Below are 24,807 nucleotides of genomic sequence, written 5' to 3' on the forward strand. Positions count from 1 at the left end.
GTCCTGGCCCGTATGCAGAAAAACAGACCCAAACAATGACAGCATCACCACCATGTTTCACGAATGGGATGAGGTTGTCTGGAATGCATTTCCTTATCCACCCAAACCACTTGTTATTTACCCGAGTAAATGTAATTTAAGGATTCATCTACTAAACACTGCTCAAACAGCCTTCTGGAGTACCCACATGGAAAGCAGGATTGTTCTTTTGAACTGGCTTTTTTCATGCAGAACAATATCAACGAACAATAAAATAAACATCAAATGAAAAACTAAAACAAAAAAACAGCAACTGGGAAATTACAGTGCTACCATTGCAACTTCATTAGATTTAATTGCATCATACTCTTACTGTGGGGACAGACCATAACCACCTCTACTCTATAGCCAGGCTTTAACCAGCAGAAAATGTTATCATTTAGATTCTCAATCTATGATACCTAGTTTCCTGTTGTTTTGATTTATTTATTTATTGCTGTTTAAACAAGCCTTGCTGTTCTTTGTGTTCTTTTTGTCAATGCCAGCTATTATTATATTATTGTTATTATTATCATTATTATTATTATTATGTAGTAGTAGCAGTAGTAGAAATAGTAACTGTAAATTTAAAGATACAACGGTTTTTTTTGTTTTACAATTTAATCTAGATTTTTTTTTATTTAAAAAAAATGATCTAAAACATGTTTTACGGGGACACTGTCCCGTCCAGTTGAATAGGTAGGACTCACCGGTAGGTGGCAGTAAACGCTTTAGCTCACACATTCTGACGTGCGTTTGACCCGCGTTGATCCGGATGTTGATATAATGTTAAACTGGCGATTGTTTCCCCGGCGAAAGTACAGTGAGGAGTTGCTAGCGTTGACAGGCCACTTAATGTCCATCACAGAATCATTGCTAGATGTCCAGAAAAATATCTCATCGTCGTGTTTAAAAGTTGTTTTGGCCGGAACAGAGTCTGTAATCAGACCTGTGAGGAACCGTGAGCTGCAAACATGTCTCAATCACCAGCAGTGAAAAGCGAGGATGCGAGGTCAGTGTTTTATTGATAGTAGTTATGTGATTCGAGGTAACGGTGCACAATCAACCAAACCGCTTGCATATCTAGTTTGTGTCAAATAATAATGTAGTTAAATTAAAGTGCATATTATGGTATATTAGCTAGAAGCTACAGCTGAAGTCGTGCCAAGTATTTGGTCTTAAGTTGTATTTACGTGTTGCTTCTTTCACTAATCTTTTAAATAAATGGCGTTAAATAATAAAAAAAAATGTCTGCACTGATTCACCACAGCTATCCGCTCTGTATGAAAAGGAGACATCATCATCAGAGAGAAAGAGGTGGTAGCCAAATATCCTAGAGCTGTAATCAATGGGAATTCAGTCATAACAAAGATGGTGGTGGAGGTACAACTTCCAGGGTTAAAAACGTGGGGCGATGATGCTGATGGTAGAGATGATGACTGATACCTTTTGCCTTCAGTGCTCCCTCATTCAACAAGGTGGTGAATGAGATTGTTGCTCCATACTGACATGACAGCATCGCACAGTCAGTTGCTGCCGGTTTGTTGGCTGCACGCCCATGATGTAAATCTCCATAGGCCCAATACCCTCCTTACAGTCTACAAACAAAGAGACTGACACTCACAGTTTTAAATGTATATAGTCTGAAAAGCTGCTTTGGTAATTTATGTGGCACATTGGGGAAACCTCTGCTGTACATAGTGTGTGCAAGCAGAGAAAAAGAGAGCTTTTAATTTAATTCAATTTAATTTTAATTGTAATTTTTAGCAATGCGTGTCAGAATCATCATCATCTTCCTTTAGCTGCTCCCTTAAAGGGTCTCCACAGCTCATCTCCTGCCACCTGCCACAGCAACCATCTGTACGTCCTCTTTCACTACCTCTATGAGTCTTCTCCGATTGAGCTTGACTGATATAGGATGCCAATATTTGGTGATTTAAAAAAAGTCAACAACAATATACTGGACAACATAATTGGGTTTTTTTTCTTTCAGACTCAAGACATGAACAGATTTCTCTAACATTTGTTAAGTGTTGGTATTTATTTGTTATTTATTGTTCTTACTAGGATAATATGACAATTCACTTTTAATAGAAAGTTTTTTTGCTGCATCAAGTCATGGATTACTTGTTTTTGCTCTTCAAGACTGCTTGGTTCCACTGTTTGTTGTATTTGGGGTTTTTGTGTTGCCAACACAACAAAGTGAAGGTGAAAGCTGCAAAACTCTGTAACATCAACACTCATACTATAGTTGAAAGATGTTTCTACTGTCTGTTCTTTACTCTTTTATTTATTAATTAAAATTTTCATTTATTAGCTGTTTGTAAAAGCCAATAAATGGCTATTTTCTGATACACTGTATGCAAATAGCTAATACCGGCTGATATATCAGTCGGGCTCTAATATGGAAAATGAAGTGGCATGTCACAGGAATTACAATAGTGTAGTCTGAGACATAATAGATGCAATTAAAACTTTAATAGACTCACTAGACTGCATTACTCAGAAAGGAACTGCTCCATTTAATTTACCATCCTCACTGTTAAATACTTTTCCTGTACATTTTCTGGGGTGGCTGTAGCTCAGGTGGCAGAGCGGATCAGCCACTAACCAGAAGGTCGGTGGTCGATCCCAGGCTGCATGCCAAATATCCTTGGACAAGATACTAACCTCATGTTGCTCTCTGATGCATCCATCGGAGTGTGAATGTGTATGTATGTTAGATACTTAGCACTTAAGCTTAGAAGTTCTTGTGTGAATGGGTGATTGGTTGAATGAATTAGCTGTATAAAGCGCTTTGAGTGCTTTTTGAGTGCTCGGACAGAGTAGAAAAGCGCTACATAAGAACCAGTCATTTACAAACTAAGACAGTATAAAGGAGTTCCTGTTCTTGTCAGTCGATAATGTCTCAGATGATCTGTGTCGCTGCCATGGTTATGGAACAGTGAAGAAATTGCAAAAAGTTCTTTGATTAAACTGTTATTTCATTGATTAATCATTTAGTTCATTATTTAGAGAAATTTTCAAGGCAAACTGGTAGAAAGTTGACTTATTCTGGCCTCTAAAATTCTGTTCATTAACAATTTTGTATTGACAGCCTTTTGTTGTTTGTTTTAAGACAAAAATGAGATATAATTACATTTTTGGTACTAGGGCTGATAAAACTGGGAAAACATGGACGTTTTCACTTTTTCCTTTATTTTATAAGCAGTTTAAGTGCACAATCAGTCATCCTGTTGTCATTTGTTATTCTGTCATTCAAATTTAATGAGTCAGTTATTACAGTCATAGCTCATAATTTGTCTGTCCTTGTGTTGACTACGTGCAGCTTGGATACAAACGAATCACAGAAAAGCAACTCGGGGAAAACACCGATACAGATCCTGCATGAATATGGCACGAAAAGCGGAAACCTTCCTGTGTACGTGATGGAGAGGGCTGAAGGAGAGGCTCACCAGCCCAGCTTTGTCTTCAGCGTGACAGTCGGTGACGTAAGCGGCATAGGTAGGCTACGCTGTCACCCCTGCTGTGCTGATAGCTGGCTGTCACCGAATGAGGGCTTTTATTTGAATTGAAAATTGCACCGTGGTAATTCAGAGAGAGTGCCTCAGGCTGCAATATGTTCTTTGTCACTTTGTTGAATTTCTCTTCTGTTGCTGAAGCAAAGTGTTTAAATTTACCCTCTATATCCCTTGTTTTTTAACAAAGATATCACACTTCAGGCATAGAAAAGTGCAGGTCCAGAGAAAAAGGGTGAGAAGCAGTTGGAATGCTCTTCATGTTGAGGTGATGAGAAATGACTTAGTGTCTGTATTTAACATCTGTCACCAAGCCTATGCTTTAGGGGAAAAAGGCTTCAAAGTTGAAGTCTTTTTGTTCTTCCCACTAGCCTCTCACACTTTACATTTGATTAGGATACTGTGGCTTTCAGTTAGGTTTATTATTATTGCTGTTTTGATATTGTATAACACAGGCAACTGATTGGTCTTTTTTTTCAGGTCAAGGGCCGAGTAAAAAGGCTGCTAAACACCAGGCTGCAGAGGCTGCTCTAAAAGCTATGAACATAGATGCTGGAGTCATGTAAGTAGAGTGTAATCATTTAAATTACTGGTTGGAAATAAAAGTTGTACTCCTCAGAGGTTCGCAAATAATGAATATTTACCTCTTTGAATAGCAAGCGGACTTTGTGCTGCCAAATAAAGTTGGCAACAGCAAAGCTACGATAATTTATGTTCATTTTCTGGGTAAATCGTCAAGGCTATAATTAGATTAATGAGCAATGAAAAAAATGAATTGCATCCCAAATTAGTTTCAGTCAAAACCATGCCAGTGTTGTGGAACTTTAACAACTCAATCTGTCTGCATTTTGAATCATTTTGGACATTTTATAGACTTCACACTGGCTGTTATAGCATAAAACACAAATGTTTAAGAATATGACAGGAATCTTTTACTATTTTCATTTGTTTAAACACTGAAGTCAAAACAGTAATTGGAATTATAGAAATAATGCTGGTTATGTTGTTATAGTGACATCTGTCAAAGGATTGGTTATAGTGTTGTGGAAAAGCCATGACTATACACTCCTTGTGTATAGATTACTATCAAGGAGTCAGACTTTCCTGAATTCTTTAAGATGGTTTTAAGCAATAGTTCCTCAGTCTTTCTGAAGGTCATTCAGAGTTATTTGTTTTTTTAAACATTGGCTGCTCTTTCACTCAGTTCAGTCCTTGTATGTCATCATCACTTTCAGAAGATTCTTGTTTTTTAAGCCACCTAACACTGACCTATCAATCATTCAAGCAATAAAAAGCTACATAACTCAAAAAATAAACCATTTTTGTGGCTACACTTAACAGATAACATAGCAAAGGACCAATTTTGGATGATTCCAAAAAACCTATTAGCTAAAAACTTCGAGTATCTCAGATTGGTGTGCAGTGTGTCCTTATAAAATTTGAGGAAACTTAAGGTTGGAAAAAACAAACAAACATATGAACAATATTTGGTTTAAATTGTCATCACTATGTATAGAGAAGGCCACGACAGAGGCATGGTGAGTGTCTACAGCCATCAGAAAGATACAGTGGGGATTCTGTCATGGCTTGGAGCTGCATTTCAGCCAGTGGTGTTGGGGCTCTTGTCAACTATCAGATTTTGATCCACCCAGCAGTACCATGTGAATGGGCATCGGTTTGGCAACCACTTTATTATTTTAGCAATTACAATAATACATCTGGCAGCAACACTCAAAAGAAGAGCTCTGAGTATCTGTCAGAAATCTTTTACTATTCCTGAAGACTACTTATAGAAATGACAAGAAAGCTTGACAAGAGTTTAGGCTGTGCTGGAGAAAGATGCGTTAAAGGTGATCATACCAAATATTGACTGTCAAGCTTCTTAGAATGATGTGAACTCTGTTATTGCCTTGTACGTTTTGTATGTCAATGCCTGGTTGTACATTTGTTGTACCAATTTACTATTTTCCTAGAAAAATGAGGGTTAACTCAAGACTTTTAGCACAGCTCTGTATTTATGCTGCAGGAGGGAAGTCAGCCTGAGAAATCTTAGATTAAATCTTGTGCTTGTAACTTGTAGCGCCTACTAAATACTATGACACTCTTGTGATTTCTCTTTAATTCCAAGCAGGAATGTTCCTGGGACGTCTGACAGTAATGGTGTGGCAGCAGAGACAAACAATCATCCTAACTCTGTGGGGTTACTCCAGGTGTGCCAGCCATGGCTGTGTTTATGCAAGAACATTTCTTCCATATGTATGAAATGAACTGTGTTTCCCTCATGATCTTTTCTTATCGTTCACATTAGGAGTTAGCATTACAAAGAGGATGGCATCTTCCTGAATACACAGTTTTAACAGAGGCTGGTCCACCACATAAGAGAGAGTTCACGGTTATTTGTCGATTGGAGTCCTTGTCAGAGAAGGGTGCGATTATTTTTCACGTTCAAAGAAAAATTTCTAAGATTTTGCTCGTTTGTCCTAACTTTCTATCTTTTTTTCTCGACAGGTGTAGGAAATTCAAAAAAAGCTGCAAAAAAAGTGGCTGCAGAGAAAATTGTGGCAAAGCTTCAGAGTCTATCAGGCTGTTCTGAAATCACATGGGTATGTCGGATCTTTCTTGGCTCATTTGTGTGACGTCTACAGGCAACTTCAACATTTCAGGCAATTTCTTTTGTGTTGTGATGTTTTTACTTTTCAGGGTCCTAAACCAAGTGTGCGATTTGAAAACTTAAGGAACTCGATGGCAGAGAAGATATCTTTACTGAGGAGAAACCCGCTGAGCATTCCCAACACAGACTACATTCAGATGATGTTGGACCTTTCCAATGAACAAGGCTTTGAGGTCACATACTTTGATATTGGTAAGAAAACAAACTGCATTTGTATTTTTCTGTTAGCAATACTGGTGCCTTCCACTCAGATTATGTGGTTCCCAGCTTCCCTCACTCACATCAGATTCAAAGAAAAACTCCCGTCGCCCTAATCATAGAACGCATTTAACGTCTTGATTAAATACTCAACTTTCATCCCTTTTTAAAATAATAAAACTGGGTCATCTATGCAGTTGTGCTTTCCCAAATGAGGCCATGTACCGCTCCAGTGGTTAATACTGAGAAATCTTCAGAGTAGTGGGGCACTTGTGAGGGTGTTAGAAAAAACAACAAAAAAAACCCCAGATGTGAGGTTGACGAAAGACATTTTCCATACATTACGTTACACCTGGGATCGGATCGGATGCCTTTTGCCTTCACAATTGCCATAATTCTTCATGGCATACATCCAACAGGGTGCTTCAAACATTCATCTAAGATTTTGGTCAATGCTGCCGTGACAGCGTCACACAGTTGCTGCAGATTTGTTGGCTGCACACCCATGATGTGAATTTCCTGTTCCACCACAGTCAAAGACACTCTATTTAATTCAGATCTGGTGCCTGTGGAGTTCATCTGAGTACAGTGACCTCGTTGTCATGCTCAAGAAACCAGTTTGAGATAGTTGGAGCTTTGTCCTGCTTCATGTGCTGCCCTATTATCTTTATGCAGTGGCAGATCACAACAATAGTCAACTCAAGGCAGTTTATATTGAAATGGAAAAAACAACAATCCCTTTTAAGCAAACACTTGGTGACGGCAGAGAGAGAGAAACTTTCTTATGCCAACTATTCACAGTTAGTGTGAGACAGAAGAAAAGAGTGAAGCAGAAAGAGCATAGGTGACTGAACAGTGAGGCTGGTGTCAATAAGACTTGAATTATCTGCTCTTCCCAGAGTTTTTACGGGTGCTTGAAATCCGTGAAAGTTCTTGAATTTTAGTATTGTCTTTTCAAGGTTTGAAACATGCTTGAAGCCGTATTTCATTCACTACAAATAACTATATGACCGAATAGTTTTCTTATCAGGTAGAGAAATAAAACGAGTTGCAAAGTGTAAAAGCAAAATTTCTCCACCTGGGCTGCCATGCACCACTGTGTGACCCCGCCCCTCCGCCGAACAGTCGGGGATGAATGCACTAACTTGCTGTTTTAATGAGTGTTTGATAGAAAACGACACTGGTGGACTTTGGACTCTTGAGTCACATGACAGGTGAGTCCTCAGGGGCGTAATTTCCAGGGGGGTTATGACCCCTCCCAATAATCAGACCTAACCAACAAAATTATGAATTATCTTGCATGAATAGGCGGTTGATTTCTTTACTCCAGTTATTACCAGCAAAATAGTTGCATGTTTAATCATCTGGGAATTTGCCCAGATTTATTTATTTATTTATTTAGACAGAGATCTTGACCACACAAATGTTCAGCACAAAGTTACACCAATGTGAGTCCTAGTAAATAATTTTCGAGTATGTGTACATATCACGTGCTATTATTATTATTATTTTGCTAGCTATCAAACGTACTGGAGAAATGATTGAAATGCACTGAGTGTGATGCAGTACGGCAGCGCTATTATAGCAGTTAGTTATGGCATGGTGATTTATGGAATATGCTGTAAACTTAGCTAACATTATTTAGCAGTAGCAGTAACGTGAGTTACTTCACTCAAGTAAAAGCTTTAAACGTTAGTCTGATACTTAACTAGACAACTTATGGCATAAGGAAATAATGGTAATAAGAGGGACTGATCCATATGGACACAAAGAATAGCCACTTTTTTGTGCTGCCGAAGTTCCGAGGCTTTCATTCAAAATCTTGAGCACCTACACATTAAACAACTTAAAAAATATAAATGACTTCAAGCTCACATTGACGCCTGTGGGACACTATCAGCCACTGAGACAACAGACAAATTTGAGTGTTTTAATATATGAATATTTCACACATTAAGGCTGCCTGTTTATTTAAGGGAGATGAACAATACATTATAATTTTACATAATCATATCACAGATGATAGACTAAAAAAATAGATTTGAGGTAGATGCTTGTGCATTCTTAAAGTCTTATATGTTGAACTGAATTGAGTATGTCATCTGTTCAAAGGCTCTCCCAGTCAGTGCTGTTCTCCATGCCTGTCTTACTGTACATGATGTTATCAGCACAAACACTTTAAAGGTGATCATTTATGACTTTAACAATAATACAGACAGCAATGTAGTCCAATATCTCACAGTTAGTTTTATTGGGAATTAACTTTAACCTGTTTGGCCTTCAGGGGTTTTCTGAGCTTTCTGCTCGAAAATGAAATGACCAAAATAAATGTATTTCTCTGCCATTACAGAATGAGGTAAACAATATTTGTATCAAAATAAAGGATATGGATATGGATATTACCTGTCCACAGATTCATGGTGCAGTAACTGCTCTTTTAACTGTCTGGTGTCTTTGCTTTGTTTGGTGTTTGTAGACATGGTTTACATGAGTTTTTAGCTGAGCTTCAGAGGTTTCTGTGGACACTACTCATGTCAGCACTTATATTTCTGACCTCGTGTTATAATCGATTAAACGTGGTCTCCTCCCTTTTGCCCCCATTTTTGATGTTGTGGGCGCAAATGATCAGGCGTGACATTCTCATAATAAATCAGAGAAGATACTGCAAAGAATTAATCCTGCATTTGTGTGATTGAAATGTGTGTGCAGTGACACTGTTTTAAAGATTTGGCCTAAATAATTCTGGAGTGAATGAGCCTAAACATGATGACCTGACTAATGACACCATATCACCTGTGACACTCACACACGCACGTATGACTTTGCCAGTTTCAGCTGAAACAATTTCAGTGTTTCAAACCATGTTCCAGAGTTTTTAGTTCACCGTTCATGAGGTTTCAAGAAGAAAATGAAAGACAGATCTGAATGTTTGAAAGTGTTTTGGAAAAACTCTGTAAAGAATAGATGAACAATACTCAAAGGATAAATTCAACTGTTTTATTTTGTTAGATAAGTTGAAAAAAAAGTTAAACAAGCAAGTAAATAACGAAACAAGGTAAAACGAAGTAAGTTCAAAAAGTTAACAAGTAAATAACGAAACAAGGTTAAATGAGGTAAGTTCAAAAAGTTAACAAGTAAATAACGAAACAAGGTTAAATGAGGTAAGTTCAAAAAGTTAACAAGTAAATAACGAAACAAGGTTAAATGAGGTAAGTTCAAAAAGTTAACAAGTAAATAACGAAACAAGGTTAAATGAGGTAAGTTCAAAAAGTTAACAAGTAAATAACGAAACAAGGTAGAGGAGAGAAAACCCCAACAATCCCCTCTGAGCAAGCACTAGGCGACAGTGGGGAGGAAAAACTGCCTTTAAACGGGCAGAAACCTCCGGCAGAACCAGGCTCAGGAGGGGGCAGTCAACTGCCGGGACTGGTTGGGGGGGTGAACAGAGGTGGAGCAAGACGAGGCTACATCAGTTGAAGAAGCAGTATTGTCCCTCTATCGGAAAAAGCTGAAGAATCTTTTCTTCTTTTTCATGGACTTTTCCACGAGCGCCTTTTTGTCCAGGATGAGGGTTCTCAACTCCTCGATGGTTTCTGTGTTTTGCCTCTCAAGTTTCTTGCATGTTTGTTCCACCTGTTCTAATGTTGCTTGTGTTTCTTCAAGCTTTTCTTTGAGGTCTTTGGATGTTGCCTCCTGTGTCAGCTTTGCCTTCTGCAGGTCTGCATTTCTCACTTGATCTTCTTTGTGCAGGCCTTCTAGCTGCTCATTTCTTTTCTGGATATCGCGGAGCGTACACTGCAGGTCTTCATGCATTTTGTCTTGTTTTTGCTTTTGGGCCTGCATTTCTGTGTTTTCCCGCTTCAAGTTGTTGAATTCCAACAATATCCCCTTAATGAGCTCTGAGTTGTTTTTGGCCATGTGATCAATCTTTTTCTGCATGTGTGAGCATCGTTTTTCTAGTGTTTCCTTTTCTCCCTCCAGCTCACTTGTTTTGACCTTCAGTTCATCACAGAATCCTTGCAACTTTTGATTTTTACTCTCAAAGTCCTTGATAATGCACTTTTCTTCTGGCAGTCTTTCTTTCTGTTGCTCTTTCTCTTGAAGGAGGTCTTTATTTTGGACCAATGTTTGTTCCAACTCTGCCTTCACCATTCTGTACTTTTCCTGCATGCCTTGGAGCTCGCGCTGCAGGTCTTTTTGCTTTGTGTCCTGTTGTTCCTTCTGTTGGAGGACTTCTTTATTTTTTTCTTCAGCTTCATCAAGCTTTCTTTGGAGCAGGTGATTCATTTGGTCCATGTATTGCAGATCCCACTCCATTTTATCAATCGTCGCTTTCCTGCCTTGAAGCTGCTCGGACATTTCTTTAACTTCAGCGCTCTTTTTCTTGTTTTCTTTGATGAGGGATACAATCTGCTCTCTGGCTTGAGCAAACTTGATCCCCCAGCCCTCATTAATAATGTTGATGTCGGGCTGGCGCTGTAGTGTTTCTTCCAGGTGTTTGTTTTGTGCTTCCATCTGTAAGCACTTCTTCTCCAGGTGACGTTTTTCTTCTTCAATTTGTCGAATTTTGTTCTGGAGATGGTTGTTTTCATTCCTACTCTCCTGTAATGCCCTTTGGATGGATAAGAGGCCATTTGGAGAAATTGGCCGGCCACGCGTGGAAGGAGAGGCGGCGAAATCTTTTTGTCTTGGTTGCCGTAATCTTGGATACATGTTGGCGTTTGTATCCGATGACTCTGAGAGGTTTCCAAATTTTTCTGTAGTGAACGTTTGAAGGCTGCAAACACAAAGGCTGCGAAGAAACGAACTGAAAATTGCTGTTTCTCACCCCTATTTATAGAAAAACTTCAAAGGATCCTTGTGACATCCTTGTGACATCCTTGTGACATCATCACTCCTAAGCCAATCAGATTGTCACATGACATTTTGGAATGTGGAATGGGGATATGTTTTTTTTTAAACAGTTTTCAAATGTAACTTAATATTTAAGTGTTTCTTACTTGACCCGCTTAGTCGATTAAAAAGTTAATTGCCACGAACACCCCTAATGTTATATAACAGACCACAGAAAAAAGACAGGTTTTTTCCTATGTAACAGAGCTATAATAATTTTTTTTAATAATTATCCTACTTTTTATAAAAGGGAACATTATTTAAAGAATATGTAGTTAATTAAAAAAACTCTCTGTTCATCTAAAGGGTATAACAAGAAGGGTGAGCTTTCTGCTCGACAATGAAATGACCAAAATAAATGTATTTCTCTGCAATTAGAAACTGTGTAAACAGTCTTTGTATCAAAATAAAGCGAACGCTTGTGAGATGTCATTAGAGACGTGAATATTACTGCAGATGTTACTGTCAAAGTTGCTGTGACTCAAACATAGAAACATTTGATTTTTTTATTTGGGTGCTTAACTAGTTAAAAAAAAGCATCTGTCTCCTATTTTTGCGTCACATAGTAAAGAAGCATCAATATCTGATTAGAAGACTTATTAATTTGGACATGCTGTTTATTATTGTGGTGTTTGCTGCAGTTTTCTTGTTTTGTGGGGTTGTTTTTTTTCAAGTGGAGATGAATATCTCTGACAAGTTGATTTGTTCACATTTGCAAATCTAAATTTTTAAGAGAAATTTGGTTTTTGAGTTTGTAGACAATGTAAATATAAGGCAACCATTTCCTTCTTCAGTATTTGTCTGTGGTGCATTTTTCTCGGTTTTAACAAAAGGGGAACAAAGGACATTTAAGTCCTCGTAAAATGATTTGTTTTAATTTTCAATTTTTGCTAAAACACATTTACCTGTTCACAACTGCGATTAAATAATTGTAATTTGGCATCTTATTTTTTTTTTAAGTGTTTTACTATGTTTTTTGTTTTTTTTAGTAAAACAATGAATTTTAAAATAATAACAACAATAATCATGATGAATATTATCATTAATTATTATTATCATTATATAATTTAATACATGAACCTTACACTGGGTTGTATTTTCAAACAGTAATGAATGAATTATCAGTCTCCTGTGAGCAAACATTTGGCGACAGTGCTGAGGAAGAACTCCCTATTAACAGGAAGAGACGTCCTGCAGAAGCATGCTCAGGGAGTGGCTGCTATCTGTCATGACAGGGTGGGGGGTGAGGGGGAAAGAGAAGAGGAAATAGGAGCATAGAGAACAAGAAAGTAAACAAAAGGCCAAAAATTGTGCACACATCCTCTGTGTCTACCAAGATTGCTAATTGTGATGGAACCTACCTGGTAAAATGCCTGTAGAGTCGTAAAACAGGTCATCTACTAATCTGAAGGTTGGTAGTTTGATCCAGCCTGCATGCCAAAGTATGCTTTAGCAAGGTACTGAAGCCCAGGTTGCTCTCCAATGCATTTGTTGGCATGTATATGTTAGAAAGCACTAAGACGTGGAAAAAGTGCTTGTATAAATGTGTGTGAATGGGTGAACCAGGCCTGTTGTAATACTTTTAGTGCTCAAGTTGAGTTTCTATGTTCAGAAAAAGAGAAACAAGGGTTACTCCCAGTAGGAGTCCAAAGGGGGAAGAGTTAAATTCAATTCTGTAGTATAATGGAAACCATTATCCACAGCTTGTGGCTGTAAAATATGTGTTGCAAGATGTTAACTATTCAACTGTTTTGCAGATGAGCTCACAGTGAACGGGCAGTATCAGTGCCTGGCAGAGCTGTCCACCACCCCTGTCACCGTGTGCCACGGCACAGGCATTTCCTGTAGCAACGCCCACAACGACGCAGCCCACAGCGCACTACAGTACATCAAGGCCTCCATCAAATAAACAACGGCGCCGCCAGCAGTCGCTGCACCCACAGTGTCACATACATCAGCTGATGCCCAGTCTGCGATTGCCCGGGTATATTTTTGTAATCATGCACATGGCAAAGTAGACTCAACTGCGCAGTAACCCGAAAAAGCATCAGCTTTATTTTTCACCTCTATTTATACTCGCGAGCAAACTGTAAAAGAATCGAGCGGAAGTGTGGTTGTTTTTATGTTTTTATTTTAAATGTCCCAAAGTATGTGATGAAAAGTGGAAGAATATTACAAACGATTTTCTTTGTATCTTTTTACACACAGTGTGAGTGCAGTCAGTGGTTTGAATGTCTAGTTTTTCCATACATTTTGTCTAGTGTGACATATGGACAGAAAGACAGGCCATGTTTTTATTTCTTATTAGTATTTATTTTGTCCTACTTCCACTCATCCATCGCTCTTTATCAGTTTGACTCGGAATAGAAAAGATGATTGCTGGTCTGTTGCAGTGTGCCTCTGTATAGCTATAGAAGTAAAACCTGCTCTATATTTAATAGATTTACTGACTGGTGTTCTCTGCTGTATGAACTTACTGTTGGTAGAGAAAAATGGCAGCAACAACAAGTGTTCAGATCCAGTAAATAAATGAAATAACATTAAATAAATGTTAATGAGTGTTGGCGTGTGTTAATGGCCGTGCAATAGAGCCTACTGAGAGAATAAATTGCTGTGGCGCCTTCAGGAGCCGGCTGTTGTGTTATTGATTGAAATGCGTCCCGTGGGAGATGACCGCTGGACAGCCATTTATTCATCAGCCAGCCCGTTGTTAAGTATTGGTACAAAGCTAATTACATCAGAGTGAATTCATGGGTGCTTTCTACTTAATTTGTGTTGTTTTATAACAAAAAAGTGGCCCAAAGAAAAGTCAAATACAGTAATTTATTTATTTGAATTTGGTTTTTTTACTCTAAAGAGTGATATTTGCACTCACTGGCCACTCTATTAGGTACAGAGACCCATCTCTCCCTGTGACTGGCATCAGCTGCTTTCATAGAAGAAAAATGACAACAGTGAAAGTTAAACCTGAAAGCAATGAGTAAAACGACACTATTATCCATATGCATTCAACAGACACTTTATTAGGTACACCTTCCTGGTACTGGGTTGGAACATCCTAATTTTTCATTTCATAGATTCAACAAGGTGCCTCACAGATTTTGTTTTATAGTTACATGACAGCATCTCACAGGCCCTGCAGATTTGTTGGACACACGTCCAGGATGGGAATCTTCTGTTGGACCACCTCCCAAAGATGCTCTATTAGATTGTCGTCTACTGTAAATACAGTAAAATAATTGTCATGACACATCCTGCTGGAAGCAACCATTAGAAGATGGGTGCATTATGGGTCATACAGGGATGCACGTGGTTGGCAAAAATACTCAGGCAGGCTGTGGCATTTTAAAAATGCTCAGCTGGTACTAAGGCGTCCAAAGTGTGCCAAGAAAGTATCTCGCACATCATTACACCACCACTACCCTGAACCTGTGATACAAGATAAAATGAAGCCATGTATCTGTGTTATTTCTGTGAAATTCTGACCCTACTATCTGAATGTTGCACCAGAAATTGAAACTCATCAGACCAAGTGGCAGTTTTTTTAATCTTCCATCATTGAACTCTGGTAACACATGTGAATTGATGTGAAGATCCTGTCAGGAGTCCTACAAGGTGTGGTCTTCTGCTGATGCAGCCTTTGATGTGTTGTGTGTTCAGAGATGCTCCCCTGCATACATTGGCTGTTGTTATTTAAGTTACTGTTGCTTTCCTGTCAGCTTGAAGTAATCCGGTCACTCTCTCGTCTGGCAACAAGGCAGTCACTGGACATTTTCACCTTTCAAACCATTCTCTGTCGTTTGGGTAAATCCCAATAGATCAGCACTTTCTGAAGTTGCCAGACCAGCCTGTCATACATATTCAAAGTCACTTAAATCACCCTTCCTCACCATTCTGTTGCTCTGGTTGAACCTCAGCAGGTCAACTTGATCATGTCTATATGTCTAAATGTACTAAGTCACCGCTGTGTGATTGGATGATTTGATATTTGTGTTGCTCTGCAGATTAACAGGAGCACCTAGCAAAGAAGTCCTTGTCATTGGGTTCTCTGTTGCTTGTGTGTTTGTGTTTTTTTCCCCAGCAACTTAAAACATAGGTACTAGCCTTAAAAAATAGTGGATATCACTACTGCGTCATATGTGTTTCTATGCTTACCAAGGTGTGCTGTGGGAGCTCCAATTTCTGTTATTAAAGAAAACCAGGGGTGTCAAACATAAGGCCCGGGAGCCAGAATCGGACCATTGGACAGCTTATGAAAATGAAACATAAATATCAGAGTACAAGAACACTTACCTTTTTAAAAAACACAAACCACAGAACTTCATCCCTTGAGTTTTGCAGTTTTATTAGAACAAGCACTATGTAGCAGCAGTGTACAGTGTTCATGGAAAGATATGTACTTTGTTAAAATTGCACTTTAGAAGGTACCCATCAGGAAATAGATTTGATCCAAACTGAGCTGACATAGTGCTTCATGATACATGTCAGTCGACAAAAAAAAAGTGTCCAATTCAGAAACCATAAACCTTTTTTTATAAGGCATCTGCAACATTCATTGGCAAGCTCTAGACATGCAGGTAGAAAATGGATGAAGAAAGCTGGAGGATTTTCTCTCTTTTTTTTCTCCACTACATTCTGACTCTGTGATACCAAACACTACACAAAGCACTGGCCCTACCTCCACAGCTACTGATGTAGGAGGGAAAAGAAATCAGCTGCTGCAGTAGTGCCCCCACTTTTTTTTCCTCCCCCCCCTAAATGTGCTGCATTTATTGTGATCACCAAAAATGAATCAGTTACATGTTGGGGTAGCAGAGCAGTGCAGAACACTTTTAGACACTGCAAGCGTTATACAGTTAAAACTTTTCTACTCCTCTAATGTCAAAGAAATTTCCCTTAATGTATTCCGTCCTCGGCTAAATGCTCAGTGTACTTAATCATCTGTAGGCAGGCGGACTATGGAGAATGTGCGGCGTTTGACTTGTGAATGGCATACCTTCTTCTTGGCTCGGGTATTCTCATCTGTTGTGTGTTTGTGAGGCATTGATAAATGCATTAAGGCACAGCAAGTGAAACCGACGCTGCTGAGTTGTAGCATTAAGTTCGTGATCAGGGAAAAATAAAACTATATCCACGCGTATCTTGTTGTTTTTTATCTTTTAAACTACATGGATGCAAAGCAGTTCTAACTTTTTGGTTTGTTAATCTACGGTGTGATCAGTGCACACATGATGGATTTGCCTTAAACAGTTTTCGCTCTACATATTTATATTCACCTTTCCCCTCCTCGCCCTGCAGCTGTGAACAAAGAGATTCAGCTTTAAGAACTATTCGCGTGTGTTCGGGTTGATTTTAAAGGTGCCCCCTTTTATTTTTTTCTTTAGCTGTAAAACAAAAAAAGAGGAGACTAGGCAAGATTTTAAAGCTAAACTTCAACCTGGTGCTTTGAAGAAGCCCACAGCATAGCAGTAAATTCTCTGGGGAATCAGACACATTGAGACGTTTTAATGTTTTTACAGTATCCATCTGAAAATCTGGCTTCTTTCATTTTTACAGGACGACCTGTAGGTGTCTCTGGTGTTTCATAATGAACTACGACTGCATGCGGTTTGGTGATTGAGTCACGGCGAGATTAAATCATTCCTTAATCAATTAATGATAAGATAAATTATAGATGGTTTGAGTAATATATCAAGAAAAATACCAAATATCTGCTGGTAACAGATTTATAAATGAATACAGTTAGTACTTTTTTTGCTCTATATCTTTGTAAATGATTCTTTTTGGTTGTTAATCAGAATAAAGATGATTTAAAAAAAATCTCTTTGGGTTTTTTGTAAACTGTAACAAGACTCTGATGGAAAATTACTCATTTATTAATTCAAAATAATTACATCTTCAAGCTGCGGCTGTTTTATGGAAATATGTGACTCTGCTATTCACGTTTCGTTAATAAATGAAGTACTACAAAAATCCCAAGGATCTGAGAGAACGCTGCAACCTGTACAAATCTTTTCTTATACTCGTGACTCGGACGTGTACGCGCCCATTATTTGAATGAAACTCTCACATTCGGGAACAGAGTGGAGAGAGTTATGTATGCATTTATGTAACTGTGTGATTCACACGAGTTGGTTTTGTGTAAGAATGGTTATTATTAGACACTGGGGCTGCTGAGGTGAAGATCGTCCTTCCGTTTGCACTGTGTCACGACAGATCAGTGTTGACAGTCCACAGGGCCGAAACGCCTCGCGTTTAAATCACACCTCACCTCCCAGCACATGTTCAGCTCAGTTACTCATTAAAACGGCGTTTGTAGAGCCCCGTACTTCCTCCACAGCGGTCGACATTAATTTCAAATGAGTTGTTTCCCGGGAGAGAGTGCTGCCATCCGACAGAGTCGACAGTATTAAAAGGCAAAAATAAATAAAATCTGCCAATTCACATAATTCTCTTTCACTAAATTCTGAGTCCGAGATATTTTTTATAAAAATACCTATTTTTTTTCCTACAATAACTGATGATATAGTAAATACGGCTTTGTACCAGTGAAAGCTGCTCTCTACACATGCAATGTTATCATAGGTAATCTGTAGGTAATCAAAATGTCTACTTCATAGACTAGTCTACCCAAACTGCTGTTGGAAATTAAATGGCTTCAACTTAAAGGCGCCTAATCGTGTGACTTGTACAGGTGTCTTTTTAAGGCAAGGACATACTGGGAAGTCAACAGAGCTGAGGAAACATCTACATAGGCGCGGTGAGACCCAGCTTCGACAAGCACAATGAAGGTGATCCTAGGGTATGTTTCCATGGATGGGTGACCCTCCACAGGGTCGCTGGGCGTCGGGCCTTCCCTCAGCTCAGCAGTCATTCGTATCCATGCACAAAGATGTTTCATCATCGTCGCGTTTCTCTTAACACCTTATTGTGCGTAGGTAACAGCCTCCTCGTCTGTGATGATGGAAACACAGATCCATGTGCTACCATAGAGTCACTGTAGATTCCATGTTAATGAAGCCGGGGTTTTTGCGGAGCTCCCAGTACATGTTGTTGGAGACCCATCTCTCCCTGTGATTGGCATCAACCACTTTCCTGGAAGGACAAAGACAAAAGTGGAAGTTGTAAACCTAAAGGCAATGGGGAGAAATACACTATTCCCTACATACACTCAGCAGACACTTTATTAGATACACCACCCTCTAATACTGGGTTGGATCCTCCTTTGAGTTCAGAAATGTCTGAAGTCTTCATAGCACAGATTCAACACGGTGCTGAAAACATTCCTCAAGATTTTGGTTCATATTGACACGACAGCATTGCACAGTTGCAACATCCATGTTGACAATCTCCACCTAACAATTTCCACCACATCCTAAAGGTGCTCTTCTGGATTGAGATGTGGTGACTGTGGCTATTTGAGGTCAGTGAACTCATTGTCAAGTTCAGAAAAACCAGTCAGAAGATGAGTACACTGTGGATATAAAGTTATACACATGCTAAGCAACAATATCAGGTAGTCTTTAAACAATACTGAGTTGGTATCAAAGGGTCAAACACACCATTACACCACCACCAGCCTGAAATGCTGATACAAGGGAAGATGGATCCATGTTTTTGTATTGTTCATGTTAAGAAGACCACAGAAGGTACCACAGCTGTCAGCTAAGAGCTCACCAAAAGTATACATCTGTACAATCAGAACACTGAAAATGTAATTTGTCTCGATTTCTGCTGTGACATTCAGATAGCAGGGTCAAAATCTGCCATAAACCACATGAAAGCATGGATCTATCCTGCCTTGCATCAGTAGTTCAGGCTGGTGGTGTAATATTGTGGGGGATATTTTCCCGATAAACTTTGGGTCCCCTTAGAACGAGCTGAACATCATGTAAAAACTACAACCTACCTGAGTATTGTTGCTTATCATGTCCATCCCTTTATGACCACAGTGTACCCATCTTTTGATGGTTGCTTGCAGCAGGATAACACACCATGTCACAAAGCTCAAATCATCTCAAACTGGTTTTCTGAACTCAACAGTGAGTTCACTGTAAATGGGCTCCACAGCCACCAGACCTCATTCCAACAAAGCACCTTTGGGATGCAGTGAAATTGGAACTATCATATCAATATGGACGAAAATCTCTGAGGAAGTGTATCTGTTCACCGGGAGATTTATAGACTAATTTGAATTGAAGTGTTGTCGTGTTCACATTTTTGTAGTTGTACAACCCATTTTATAACACAATGCCAGTTAAAATAAGAATGACAATACATAATAATAAACATACATAATTTTTTAAAACAATGCATTTTAACCCAGATTTTCATGTTCATCTATAAATCTCCCTACAGACACCAAATTGTGCTTCATTTGATTATTTGCAAAGAATGTGAATAATGTTAATGTTGAGTTTTCCATGCAAACGTTGAGCTGCTAAACATCCTAAAAATGGGAAAAATGCTGACACAGCCGCAGTCACATCCTCTCTTACAAATATTGATCAAATTATTGCAATAGAGGAGCAAATGAATGCTTCTGTACAACATTTGATTGTTCTATTGCACTTGGTTACAAAATGTTCTCACATGTAATCGCATGGCAACACAATGCCATGTGATTACAACACAACACAGACAAAGACTAGTACTTGTAGACTGCCCATAACTACGTGGTTATCTACACTCCGGTTCTTTCTCATCTTGTGTAACACGGCTTCTCTCCACTTCTGATGTCAGCAATTACTGCCTAATAAGGTGATGTGTCTGGCTTAATGTTTTGATCAGCTACCTCAGGAGAATAAGACAAGGTCTTGCTAGTGAGCAAGAGCTCCCCAATCAAATCAGCTTCATAGCAGCTTCTTCTCTTTTTACCCGTATTCTTCCAAAATATGAGATCTTTTTCATTCTAATGTACTTAATCAGTCCAGATATTTTCCTCATTTCAACACTGAGATGTGTGTAGTAGGCTGTCTGAATGGAGCCAATCAAAGCCAATGAAAGACAAAACCGAACATGAAACGAAATAAAAAAACAAAGCGACGCATTCTACAAGGTGAATAATGCACATCTGGCTGCTGCTTTGTGCATCCTTACTTAAAGAAGCGTGGCTCGTGTTTGATGTTGTTCTCATCGTTCCACTTCCTCCTGACCCTCTGCATGTCCTCAATACGCTGCTTCTCTGATGACGCCATTTCCAAGTTACCTTCTTCCAGATACCTAAATGAAAGGATGAGAATTTGTAAACATGAGGAGAAAAACTACTACCAGCAGACTGACTTCAATGAAATTGCAGCCAGACCGGAAGAAATCAGTCACACTTTTTTTACTCAGTTGCTGCAAAAATATGCAGCGTTAGCAGCTCGTAGTGCCAGGTGCAGATGTGATGTTGTACCTTTGATCAGGTCTGAATCTGGCATCCGTCCGCGGCAAGGCATCTTTTAACTCAGGACAAAGCTCATTTAGTTCAATGGCAAACCTGGTGAAGCCGTAGTAAAGCTCATAGTCTGTGGGCATGGAGCCTGGGGAGGAAAGCCAACAAAGTCCCCTTTTAGCTTTAAAGCTTTGTACAGCTAGTCCTGAGTGAAGTCCCGCTGTGAGAGTGAAGCGAGAACTGATTCTTACCTGGCCTCCAGATGCATTTAGCAGAAGGTGGGACACCACAATAAACACCCTCGTGCCATTTTCCAAAAAGCCTGTGGATCACTTTTCCTTCCTGATCCATCACAAATCCTTGAACTTCATTCACATTTGAACTCCAGTAGTTTCCCTAAAAAACATAAACTTCACTGTTAGCTTTTTCAAGTTATATATAAAACTAAACCAGCCTAGAGCATTAGAGGGAAACCCCAAACGGTTCATTATAAACATCTGGAAAATTGTGAGGAGGAAGAACTCCCTTTTAACAGGAAGAGACTTCTCATTCAGGAAGAGGCAGCCATTGCCATACAACTGGTTGAGGAGAAGACAACAAAGAAGCAAGAAGCTACCCAAATCATCTCAATTATTTTTCACCTTGACAAAGGTAAGTTTGCAGAGGCAAGCACTGCTCTTTATGTTTCTGATGGTAATCTCCCCGTAGTGTTCAATCCACCGCCGTCCACTGAGGATGTTGTGTACACAGGTGGTAACTTTATTCCATTCGTATTGATCACCAAACCTAGAAAGCCACAATAAAAACAGCTTCAGGTACTGCAGGTGTAAAAAGGCTAGATTATTAAAGTAGGTGATACAGCTATGTTCATTTTCTGTGTAACCTCAGTGCTTTTCGACTTCTGTGAGGTTGTCACTTTAATCATACCCCAAAGAGGTTATTATTTGTGGGTTGATCCATACAGTAGATTCTTGTGATAAATCCAATCAAGCCAATCAAAACAAATCTGGCTTTAGAGCAAGGGGAGCTTAAATGATTAACTCTGAGGATGCTGGATTTTTCTGGGGCTCTTAGGTGTTTTTAACAGCTTTGACAGAACTAATAAAGTTTTTGTTGTTAATTTCTGTTGATTTAACACAAGCCTGCATTTCTCAGTCATCATTAAAATCTCGATATTTCCATGAAGGCAATTAAAAGCAGAAACCTGGCGATTAACATAATCCCAGTGACATGAAGCATTAAAACCAACCAAACTCTGCGCCTTCATGTTCAATTACCATGCACACCAGCTGGGTGAAGGTTACCTGGGTATCATGAGATTTACACTCCCGATTGGTAAAATTTCCATTGATTTTCCCCAGAACTTGTTTTTCCATCTCACATCTGGAAAGAAAAACAACAAAAATATCCCATTAAAATAATTTTTTTTTTTAACATTTTGTCTAAAATCATACCAAATAACATTTATGTTTACTCTGTACAATTTCCGCTGGTTATTAAAAAGGCTAATTGAGTCCTGCTGGCTGGTCTACACTAAGCCATATCTCCTGTGAGGAAAATCCCTAACTAATTAGACAGGTAACATACCTTGCCAGAAGGTGAAGTTCTTAGACTCACAGTGGCAGGCGGAGACGGGAGGGTGGTGGCTCACCTTCGAGAAAAGATCAAATATAGTAAAAGAGTCTGGCAGCTGTCGTTTAGATAGCACATCATATACAGCCACTACTCTTAATTACACATTTATTGTGACGATTTTAATTTTGTCTATAATATTCGTTTGACAGTTTTGGTTCACAGAAATTGTGATTTTTTTTTTCACTGTAAATTTATTCTGAATGCTGAACTTGCACTCTCCTGCTAGACACTGGAATTACTTACGCCTGGTGTCTGGGAATATTTTCCCCAGGGAAATCAAAAGACCAAGCATGAAACTCCCTGATCTTGCAGGAAGCCCAACAGCTTATATCTTTCTGTGTCAGGTTGGTGATGAACCCTTGTATTTACAGATTTAACTCTGAGACTTTGAGGAAAGATCTTCCAGTGTAATGTTTGAGAGCCCACACACACATGTGTTTGGACTGTGCGAAAGAGGCCAGACTATCTGGACAGAACCCATGCATGCACACGCAGAAATGCTACAGTGTTGTGTTAGTCCTGTGTTGGACGGGCAACCTGCTCAGTCTCACACCTCTGACAGCTGGGATAACCTCCCAGCTGTCCCAGTGTTGAAATACATTGAACTGAAGTGTAACCCACTGATTTTCCGTCGTTATTAAAGTAGTTCAGCCAACAACAGAATTATGATTTATGCTTAATTTCAGTTTGATTATTGTAATGGATTGTAATCGGTATCAATAAGAAGCCTTCTCATAAGAAGCAAGAAAACTGGTTATATTACACCAGTCTTAATGACTACACTGGATGCCCATTTCTTTTAGAACTGATATTAAGATTTTACTTATTACTGTTAAGGCCCTTCGTGTCCTGGCCCCAGAATATATACTGAAACTGTTGTTCCTGTATGCAAACCAGTGCACAGCCTCAGATCCTTGGGCAGAAACTGTTTACTGTTCCCATCGCACGCTTAAAGACAAAAGACAGTCGCCGTTCGGAGAGCAGCGCTTGCCTCATATTTGTCACAAGCCATTTTGATGTTATTTTGATGTTGCACTTGAGTCTTATTTTAATTCATATATATAAACATTCTTTAAAATAATTTCCTTCCATTTCTTTTACTCTGTGTTTCTTAGAAGCACTTTGCAACACTGCTTCAGTTTTCAGCTAATCTAACCTCTGGAGCAAACATGTGACAGCATTTATAGAAACTCAACCTGATTTCTTTTTTTTAATATCTCCTACTATGTTTCGTCTTCTTCCAGATAAGAGCACAGTGAAGCACTGGGCTTTCTTGCAAATTAGATAAAACCGAGTTCTTTGAGGCGGCCACACACAAAAACAAAGGCACAGACCTTGCGGTTAAACCGAAGCACTCCAAGGAAAGCTCCACCGAGCTTTTTAGACCTCTCCAACATAATGAGACCTCCTCAGGAAAAAAATGAGCTACTCTATAAATTCCTTCTTATTGCTTAAAATTGACTCATTTTGAACTGTGTGAGCAGGTGCTTACCTGCTCAGAGAAAAAACAGAAGCCCTTGTCTTCCCGAATACATTCGTAAGTCTCTCCGAGTAGCGGGTTGAATGGCTTGCTACCTGCTCTGTAGTAAGTGGATGAGTAGCCTGAGACAGCAAAAGCAGCGACGAGAACCTGAACGAGAGTCATAAGAGCATAAACACAGAGTGGATTTACAGGCTCCTCATAACAGGCTTTGTCACGAATAAACTAAACAACAGAATCTGTCATTCAAATGTTATCCAAAGGACAGGAGGCAGCACATCACAGGCATATATGTTAGCTTGTGGCTTGCAGTGTGACATCACACATTAATGAATTAATGAATCACCACACTGGAAACTGATTAACAGTTCATTTCATAAGCTCCGGCGACTTCTTTACCATGCGCTCAAAAGGATCCTCGGTCTCAGCAGCCTTATCCAGCAGCTCGCTGTACTCCAGCTCTTCACACATGCGCTGCAGGGTGTTGAGGGGCTCGTTGAGCTCCACAGGCATGGACACTTTGGACAGGTCTTTGCCGATGTTGTTTCGCAAGATGTTCCAGAGGTTGATGTTGCTGGTGTCAGGACAGGGTGCCGACAAGCAGCTGCGCCGCCCATTACGAAAGGCGCTGCCAGCAAAGTCTCCGTTGGCCACTGAAAAAAAGATAAATAATGAAAAAAAGGAATCATTATTACAACATCCATCTGGTGTAATTATCTGCAACAGGCTATGATAGTCCTAGAAACGCCTAATTAAGTATAATTATAACAAAGAATTAAAAAAAAAGCATTTTTTGGTCGTGTTGCAAGTCTTTGTGTAAAATGCAGCAGGATGTTTTTTTTTTTAATATTCTAGGAAAAAACTTTTCTTATTTTTTCTTAGTTTGTTTAATATATGCCGACTTTGTAATTTAAGTAGTGAGGACATGGTATTAGTTCAGGTTTAGCTGCAACATCAAATACACTGAAACGACTCTTGTACTTCACCAGTAGTTGTGCTGTTACAGTGATAGACGGTC

General features: G+C 39.2%; 3 protein-coding genes across 6 annotated transcripts in view; 1 reads left to right on the forward strand and 2 right to left on the reverse strand.

The window, feature by feature from the left end:
• The first annotated feature begins 798 nt into the window (after nucleotides 1-798).
• prkra (protein kinase, interferon-inducible double stranded RNA dependent activator) lies at nucleotides 799-13,911 on the forward strand. The gene is made up of 8 exons (XM_086266494.1): nucleotides 799-1,030; nucleotides 3,347-3,522; nucleotides 4,017-4,098; nucleotides 5,668-5,746; nucleotides 5,845-5,962; nucleotides 6,045-6,139; nucleotides 6,237-6,399; nucleotides 13,056-13,911. Exons 1-8 carry the CDS (start codon nucleotides 993-995, stop codon nucleotides 13,205-13,207), a joined length of 903 nt encoding a protein of 300 aa, XP_086122620.1. The 5' UTR covers nucleotides 799-992; the 3' UTR covers nucleotides 13,208-13,911.
• On the reverse strand, nucleotides 9,564-11,458 carry LOC147311555 (uncharacterized). The gene has a single exon (XM_086266493.1). The coding sequence runs from the start codon at nucleotides 11,116-11,118 to the stop codon at nucleotides 9,901-9,903; it is 1,218 nt and encodes a 405-aa protein (XP_086122619.1). The 5' UTR covers nucleotides 11,119-11,458; the 3' UTR covers nucleotides 9,564-9,900.
• A 1,697-nt stretch (nucleotides 13,912-15,608) lies between the features above and the next one.
• The window catches only part of osbpl6 (oxysterol binding protein-like 6), a 45,529-nt gene continuing 36,330 nt past the window's right edge, over nucleotides 15,609-24,807 (reverse strand). For all 4 annotated transcript variants that reach the window (XM_086267829.1, XM_086267830.1, XM_086267827.1 and 1 more), the window contains 9 exons: nucleotides 24,189-24,442; nucleotides 23,802-23,939; nucleotides 22,262-22,325; nucleotides 21,979-22,057; nucleotides 21,316-21,460; nucleotides 20,926-21,070; nucleotides 20,696-20,822; nucleotides 20,398-20,520; nucleotides 15,609-18,393 (listed from right to left, as the gene is read on the reverse strand). In XM_086267829.1, coding sequence (XP_086123955.1) covers nucleotides 18,282-18,393; nucleotides 20,398-20,520; nucleotides 20,696-20,822; nucleotides 20,926-21,070; nucleotides 21,316-21,460; nucleotides 21,979-22,057; nucleotides 22,262-22,325; nucleotides 23,802-23,939; nucleotides 24,189-24,442 — 1,187 coding nt within the window. In that variant the 3' untranslated portion in view covers nucleotides 15,609-18,281. The remainder of the gene's footprint in view (nucleotides 18,394-20,397; nucleotides 20,521-20,695; nucleotides 20,823-20,925; nucleotides 21,071-21,315; nucleotides 21,461-21,978; nucleotides 22,058-22,261; nucleotides 22,326-23,801; nucleotides 23,940-24,188; nucleotides 24,443-24,807) is intronic.

This window comes from Aulonocara sp. 'chitande type north' Nkhata Bay, linkage group LG16 (genome assembly GCF_057382095.1).
Source record: "Aulonocara sp. 'chitande type north' Nkhata Bay isolate Kocher_YH1m ecotype deep benthic linkage group LG16, A_spYH_male_GT1.1, whole genome shotgun sequence".
Lineage (NCBI taxonomy): Eukaryota > Metazoa > Chordata > Actinopteri > Cichliformes > Cichlidae > Aulonocara > Aulonocara sp. 'chitande type north' Nkhata Bay.

Excerpts from the sequence above, each read along its gene's own strand:
- prkra (XM_086266494.1), top strand. The coding sequence starts at position 993 with ATGTCTCAATCACCAGCAGTGAAAAGCGAGGATGCGAG. Across the intron at positions 5,747-5,844 it reads ACTCTGTGGGGTTACTCCAG|GAGTTAGCATTACAAAGAGG; the intron begins GTGTGCCAGCCA and ends CGTTCACATTAG. Across the intron at positions 6,140-6,236 it reads GCTGTTCTGAAATCACATGG|GGTCCTAAACCAAGTGTGCG; the intron begins GTATGTCGGATC and ends TTTACTTTTCAG.
- LOC147311555 (XM_086266493.1), bottom strand. The coding sequence starts at position 11,118 with ATGTATCCAAGATTACGGCAACCAAGACAAAAAGATTTCGCCGCCTCT.